At 53.8% G+C, this 7,970-nt stretch overlaps 1 protein-coding gene across 1 annotated transcript in view; it reads right to left on the reverse strand.

The window, feature by feature from the left end:
- Positions 1 to 7,765, reverse strand: part of Rnf213 (ring finger protein 213) — an 88,474-nt gene extending 80,709 nt beyond the window's left edge. The window contains exons 1-2 of the mRNA XM_038325573.2: positions 7,424 to 7,765; positions 5,120 to 5,232 (exon numbers count right to left, since the gene is read on the reverse strand). Coding sequence (XP_038181501.1) covers positions 5,120 to 5,216 — 97 coding nt within the window. The 5' untranslated portion in view covers positions 5,217 to 5,232; positions 7,424 to 7,765. The remainder of the gene's footprint in view (positions 1 to 5,119; positions 5,233 to 7,423) is intronic.
- Positions 7,766 to 7,970: the final 205 nt, after the last annotated feature.

Genomic DNA, 7,970 nt, shown 5'->3' on the forward strand with positions numbered 1-7,970 from the left:
ACACATGCTCACACATACAAATAAAAGGGAAACGCTGAAGAGACTGCAGTCTACACAGAGCAGCTCCTACTTTTTCACAGCTGCTGACTTATAATAAATGGGATTGTGAGCTTTCTCCACCCCACAGCTCCAGATGAAGGTGCCCCCCGGCTAGCCTGACCAGCCACACCTGGCATCTCTCTAGCCTAAGAGACGAGGAGGACCAATAGGCAAGCAAAATGGGAGGGCCCTGGCCTCCTATTTCTGAGAGGCCAGCAGATCCAGCTGTAAACCCACCTGCCCCATTCAGCCATGGATGAGAAAGGAGCAGGAAACCCCACACCTGAACCCCAAACCTCTGCTGAGCAAGGGGCGGGGCAGGGGCTGTGGATGCCAGTGAGGAAGAAAGCGGCCAACCTTCCCAAATAAAACTCATGCAGTTCAAAGGAACACAAGGAACCTTCACCCAAAGACGCTAGTCTTCCCTGATCCAGGGGAAGAACCTGGCTCAGCAATTCCTACCACCCAGCATCCACCTGAAAAGTTTCTGCACCCTGATAAACCTCTCTGCTGATGCAATAATCTGAATCAGACCAAATCAAACTGAATTAGAAAAAGTTTGATGGATACCAATCTCCCGGGGGTCTTTCCAGCAAAGCAGAGAGGAGCCAGGGTCATTGTTTGGTGGGCTTTTTCGGGGGTGGAGTCTGGATTGAAGGAACTCCTACAGGTAAGGCACTTGGGATGGATGGAACTTCCACCAAAACATTCCAGACTCTTTGGATATATGGATGCCAGGGGCTGTGCTGTGGCCTTAACCCAACCACCACCTAGCAGTAAATTCTGCACTGGAGAAGGCATGGATGGTGCACCAGGAACTGAGCTTTGCAGCCAGCATCTATCTCCAGGGGCCGGAGAAGCAGCAGAGCCAAGGCGGACACTCCTCTTGGGAACCAACGGCAGGTGGGCAGAGGTACCCAGGCCCAGTGCTGTGCATTGTGCTGCCTACTTGTGAGCCTGCCAGTTCAGAACTCAGAGTGACAGGGCTCAGGTCAGAGCATGGGGAGGGGACTTAAAGGTATTAGGTGTCCTTCTAGGAGGAAGGCCATTTGGTACCACCATCACCTGTGTTTCTGTATGACAACTGGAAGGCCAGGAGCTGGGTTCAGAAATAGCAGCACCGGGCAGAGAGCCTGTTGGAGCCCTTTCTCTACAACACTACCTCTTGACAGCTGAAAACATGGAACTACACTCAGGGTTGGACCCCAGGCCTTGCCCGGCTTCTGACAAGCTTCAGAGCTTTGGGAAGGGGGACAGGTGTTCCAGGCTATAGAGACAAAAAGGCAAAACCAAAAGCAAAATCTCCCCTCTGTGACTACCAGGTAAGCGCTCACAGCCCGATGCAGCAGCTGACCGAGCAGCAGAGCCCACTGCTAATGGCCAGACTCAGGCAGGGCACATGCTGGTGTAAAAATTACTACCCAACAGGACAGTGGGCTGTCCGCCTTTGATTTATTCACATGACCCCACACAGATAGCTTCGGAGCAAGGCCAGGTGACTTCTGAAGTCACCCCATCCCCTCTCGAGCACAATCTCTGTCTGAGAACTCGCTTCCTCTATTTCTCTCCCCTATATCTTTCTTTCTCCTAACTTTTTTCGATTTATTTGTGTGTATGAAAATTTTGCCTGTGTGTAGGTCTGCACATCACACTCACGTTTGGTGCCCTCAGAGGTCAGAAGAGGTTGATGGGTCCCCTGAACCTGGACTTAGGAATGGTTGTGAGCTTCATGTGGGTGTCAGGAAACTGCTTGAGCCACGTCCCAGCCCCCAGGGGCTCTATCAGCCTTTAATCCCAGCACTCGGGAGGCAGAGGCAGGCAGATCTCTGTGAGTTCGAGGCCAGCCTGGTCTACAGAGCGAGTTCCAGGACAGCCAATGTTGTCACACAGAGAAACCCTGTCTCGAAAACCAAAACCAAAAGAACTTTTATATCAACTCAGATCTGGTAAATATTTTAGCCCCACAATTTGGCTGCACCTCCCTTGCATAGGTTACAGTCACCCTCGCTCTTTCTCCCAAGCGGCTGAAGCATAGGAAACCCCTGCCCCCACCCCAGCAGCAGACTCTCCTTGAGGAAGTGGGTTAGGTGCAGCGAAGGACGCCTGCCTGCACTCTGTGCGCTATCACACAGCGAACTGGAGATTGAAACACACAAACACACACAGAGACATAGACCTCTAGTCACTGGTAAGAAGCCCTTTATTGAATAGCACCACGGAGGCTTATACACCCAACAGCCAGGTGGAATAACAAGTGAAAACCTTATCCTCTGATCCTCAAGGCCAAGGCAACACCTGCTCATGAAGCAGAGCTGGTAAACAACTTTGACACAGCTTTCAGTAACTCAAATCAGAAGGAAAGTAAAGATCTCTAGCAGGAAAGAGCAGCTGGAGGCCAGGACTCCAAATGGTCCCAACAGTTCGGGGGGGGGGGGGGGGGAAGGAGAGTGAGGGCCGCACAGGCCTCTTGAACAACCCCAAACCACGACAGCAGAAAGGGTTAAAATGGTGCACAAGATGCACTTGTCCTCGGTCAGCCCTGCTGCCAGCCCAGCGAGGTCCAGTAGACTGGCTAGGCAGTGGGTCACCCACTTGGGCTAAAGCTGCAGTGCCATCGCTCAGAGGGGAAAGGGTGGCACTTTGACTCCAGAGGTGCCTAGGAGGTCCTGAGGGTGAGCAGCCCGCAGACACAGGGTAGGTGGTGGTTAAAGGGGGAGGCACTTAGGAAGATGGGAAAGTCACTAAGGATGTCAGCCCGGGAACGTGGGTGGTCACGATATGGGACAAAGTGTCAAGTCATGAAGCCAGAACTGTTCCGTCACAATTGTTCCCCAGAGCCTGGTTCACCTGTGTGGCAGGCTTGGGGAACCCTGGAGGCAGAGCTAGGAAAACAAATTCTAACTACCTGGCCCTTCCCCCACTGGGCAAACATCTGCCCTCCCAGTCCCTCAGGAGGGAATCTCTCTGCAGGGTGTCCCCAGGCTAAGCTCCTTCAGTCCTTGCCTGGAAAGCCTGGCAGGTTTGTCAGTATCCACCGCACGCTCTTCTTGGAGAGAGACTCACCCCACCTATGCTACCTATAGGTGGAGATGCTGACCCATCCAGGGACCCAGAGGCAGGACAGGCATGCCCTTCATGAAAACTTGGAAAATGCACAAAATAAAACCCAGCAGTTCACTCCCACCATCAAGGGGGCCATCCACTATTCCAGTATCCAGGCACAACTCCTACGTGGGTCCTGGGGACTCGGGAGAGGGGAGGTGTGGGGACCTTACATTCTGAAGGAATCTCACAGGACACCCACACCCCGACAGCCCATAGACAACCAGACACACAGCACTTGAAGCCCTTACCCTCACAAAGACATCTCTGCACATTAGGGACCCCCATAGGAACCCCATCTTTACCCATAGCTCCCCCTCCAAGCCCAGACATCTGGGAGCCTCTGGACAGAAAGCACTGAATCTCAGCCCCCGGATCTAGCAGGCTAAGGGTCCCTCACTGCCATGTCCGTCCAGGCTGCCCCAGCCCTGGAAGCCGGAGCTAGCAAGGAGGAAGGGAGCTGTTTCTGTTTCTGTTTCCTTCTTTCTGGCCATGCTGTGGTGAGGATAAGCCCAGCCTTCCTGCACCCTCGCTAGCACTTCGCCTTAAACTGTGCACACTTTGGTTTCAGTTTCCAATCTGGTAAACAGTCACAGTCCTGTGTGAGGGCGTGAAGCCAGTGACCAAGCCACTTCAGCTGCCCTTTCTGCCTGGGCAGACAAAAGTTCCTGCCCCTTTCTCCGCCACACTCCCCACCTGCCAGGACAACCTGGCAAGGAGTCAAGCATGAGAAGACATGATGGCATGTTGCAGAAATGCCACACACCCTTGCTCTCAGACACATCTTGACCACCATTCTCCTGGCAAATGCATTGGTTGCTAGCATATTCTGTCAATATCCTCACCCAAAGTAAAAGAACAAAGAACAGGAGACCACCAGATCGCAGAGAATAAATAAGAACTGTTCCACACCTTCATGATAATATTTAGCTATATAACCAGCCAACTGCAAACCTGTGAGCAGGGACTCCTCCAAGGAGCCATAGCAGCACCCCGAGGTTCCCTCCACACTGAAGACCTGAACCGCAGGCCCAAGCTGCACAGGGTTCAGATTCTGACTATGTGACTGGGTAAATTCCCTCTTACCAGTGTGGACACATTGAATGAATCTCCTTTTTCTGCCTCTTTACTTTCTCTTTAAACATTTTTAAAAATGTGTGTGTGTGTGTGTGCATGTGTGTATTGTTTGTTTGGTTTTTGGTTTTCTGAAACAAGGTTTCTTGGTGTAACAACCCTAACTGTCCTGAAACTAGCTCTGTAGATCAGGCTGGACCTCGAACTCACAGAGATCCGCCTGCCTCTCCCTGCTAAACGCTGGGATTAAAGTCGTGCTCCACCACCACCCACCTTAAAATTGTACATTTTTCTTGTATGAATGTTTTGCCTGCATGTATGTCTGTCACAGGTGTGCCTGGTCCCTGTGGAGATCAGTGGAGGCCATCAGATCTTCTGGAACAGGAGTCACCAGGGCCTGTAAGCCACTTTATGGGTTCTGGGAACCCAGCCTGGCTCCTCTGCAAAAGCAGCCAGTGCCCTCAACTGCTGAGCCATCTCTCCAGCCCCTCTGCTTTCCACTTGCAATTTGGTTCTTTTCAATGGCTTATTGAGAATGGGTGGGTGGCAGGACCTGGCTTGGGCACAGGTTGTGACTCACAAGTTTAGTGACAGTGATACTTCATGGTCACCCCTGAACTTTAAACACCCCCTCTCCACTCCCCCACCACATAGTGCTGGACAAGGCTTCCATCCTCAGGGTCCCAGTCTCAACAGTGGCTGCTCTTTCCTGGCAAAGGCTCTCACCAAGAACTGAAACCAAAACCAACTTTTCTTTTCAAGTGGTAGTCACCTGTAGCCGGAACCAGAGCAGCCTGCTCTGAGGAAAACACACGTTCTCAGGAAAGCTCGGCCACTAGTGCCCACCAGAGAAGGAAAGGACCCTACTCCATCCTGGAGTCCCACTGTGTGCTCCCCACCTCACCTTGTACAGGAGCTGGAGGAGACAGTTTCTGTCCACACTGGCTGCAGAACCTGGGTGACTCCTCTCGGGACACATGCCTGCAGTGAGGACACTCCATGCCGTTATCCGCAGCCCTGCAGGACAGAGACAGGGGAGGCTAGGGCAGTGCAATATAAAGAGCAGCCTCTGTCACGTGACTCCCGCCCACTTCAGTTTCATTTTCTAGGAAAGTGAAGTGATTGGGACCAGGAAGGTTCTGAGTAAATGAAACCCAGCCCCAGACCTCCCTACCCAGCTCCTCCCTCAAGCAGGAAGTCCCAACCCCCTGCTGCCCCTCCCCCCTCCACTGTCCACCACCATAGCTCAAGGAAGCTCAATGGAGGCTGTGAAGAGAAAGGGGACTGGAGGAAAGTGCACTCTGCAGAGCCCCAGCCAGCTGAGGACCCTGACCTAAGGACAGGCTGGCAGCCACCTGAGAATGTCTGCCCTGCTCCTGTGTCCTTCACACCCCCCACCCCAGGCAACTGAAGGTGAGGGTGGAGGCCTTGCTGGAGAGCACGAGGCCAGCCCAGGTCTGCTCAGGGCTCCTAGCAAAGGGCACCAAACCAGAGCAAATTAGGTCACGGGTGGTCTGGGTCAGGGATAGGGTGGGAACCCTGACTCCAGGCCACTCGAGGGAGGGACGGGGACCAGCCCCTCTGCTCTTGGCCTTGACCTGGGAGCCTGTGGCTCAAGGGAAGAAATCCAAGCACACAATCACTGTCACCCCTCAGGGATAGCTGCCTTTGTCAGGGGCAGGCGCCAACCCAGTGGGCTCCAACTCCACTGCTCCCTCCTGTGCTTGCTGCTGGCTCCTCCCTCCTCCCAGCCCCTGTCCTGGCAATCACCTTTGCCTTGATCACAGTTAGACCTGCGATTCTGGATGGTTTCTTTAGCCTATACACTAAATAGGGGGTGCACAAAATTGGGTGTAGTGTAATGTCCTGGTAACCCCAGTCCCTGGGAGGTAGAGATGGGACAATTTGTAGTTCAGGCCCTGACAGGGTTAGAGAGGACTCTGCCTTAAAACCAAAACAAGCCTGGCGGTACTGGCACAGGTCTTTAATCCCAGCACTTGGGAGGCAGAAGCAGGTGGATCTCTTTGAGTTCAAGGCCAGGCCAGGCTCCAAAGCTACAGAGAAACCCTGTCTCAAAAAACAAAGCAACAAACAAACAAACAAAAAAGCAACCAAAGACTGCAACTGTGTTTGTGTGGGGGTGGGGAGGTGGGGTAGGGGCATGCCTTTAATACCAGCCCTCTGGAGGCAGCAGAGACTCTTTGAGTTCCAAGCCAGCCTGGTCTACAGGCAACTTCCAGGACAGGCTCTAAAGCTACAGAGCAAAACCCTGTCTCAAAAAATAAAAACAGCCGGGCGGTGGTGGCGCACGCCTTTAATCCCAGCACTCGGGAGGCAGAGGCAGGCGGATCTCTGTGAGCTCGAGACCAGCCTGGTCTACAAGAGCTAGTTCCAGGACAGGCTCCAAAGCCACAGAGAAACCCTGTCTCGAAAAACCAAAAATAAAAACAAAGCAACTGTGTATGTTCGAGGGAATCCCACAAACTAAGAGTGGAGAAGAATTCAGGCTGGAGGTTTTATGGCCAACCAGAACTACAGGAAAAAGCAGAGGCTTGGGGCTGGGACCACAGGGTGCTGAGGGCTTGGGAGCTAGACAGATGTTGGTACTGTGCAAGGGTTTCCACAGGTAACCTATGCTGTCTGCCCCAACCCGCTGTCCTTCCTAGATAGATGGAAATTTCTTTTACGAAAGTTCGGCTTCTCGCCTGGAGGTAGTGGCCGGTAGTGGGCATCAAAGGTTTTTAATCCCAGCACTCCAGAGGCAAAAGCAGGCAGATCTCTAACTTTGAGACCAGCCTAGTCTACAGAGTGAGTTCCAGGTCAGTCAGGGAAACACAGAGAAACCGGTCTCGAAAAGCCAAGAAGAACAAGAAGAAAAGGAAAGGAAAGTTCTGCTTCTCAAACCATGAATTTCTCAGATCTGAAACCACGCCTTATTAGTGTATTTTGGGGTGGTTAGTTATCTCCTACCACATTTTTGGGGGTGGTGTATCCCGAGTCAAAACACCTAAAGTCAGTTCTCCAGTGCTGCTCAGGAAGCACCTTAGGGCTTCAGCTAAGACTAGCAACAGCCCCACAGAAGCGAGCGGCCAGCATCAAAGCCTCTCCACTCAGCCAGCAAGAGGCTCTTCCCGTGTTCTTCGCCCTGAGACAAGACTAAGAAAAGCAGATGGGGTTGGACCGGTCAGTCGGACAATCGCGTTCTCACCGCTCACTGCTAGCAGCGACTCCAGCGACAGGGAGCCTCCCCAGCCTTGACCCGGAGGAAGATCAGCGCCCCGGGCAGCGCCTGACTACGAAAAGTTCTGGCTGCAGTCGGCGAGGGCGGATTCCGGGGCGGAGCTGCCGACCCGGTACCGCTTTGAGCTCGCTGGCCGGGTTGGGCAGGGCAAGGGCTGCCTGAGTGCTGGGGAGCAGGGCAGACCTAGTGGCCCACAGCCCGAGAGTTGATAGGCGTCGAAGCTGCAGGGTCGGGCTGAACCCGAAACCGAAACTTGGAAAAGGGAGGAAGTGGCAACTGGACGCCGGCGCATCTGGACGCCGGCACCATTCCGGCAATGTGACCTCAGGGGCCATGCACCACCGGACCCCGCTCCCTTAGCAGGACCGGCGCACAGCGAAGCGGCATCTGAAGCTCCGCGGGTCTCCCCCCTTGGACCCTTGGCCCGTGGCACCCTCACCGTGCCCAGTGGAACCTTGCATCCCGCTCCCTGAGACCCTTGGCGTCCCTGAGACCCGCATCCCGCATCCTAGTC

This window comes from Arvicola amphibius, chromosome 4 (genome assembly GCF_903992535.2).
Source record: "Arvicola amphibius chromosome 4, mArvAmp1.2, whole genome shotgun sequence".
NCBI classification, from domain to species: domain Eukaryota; kingdom Metazoa; phylum Chordata; class Mammalia; order Rodentia; family Cricetidae; genus Arvicola; species Arvicola amphibius.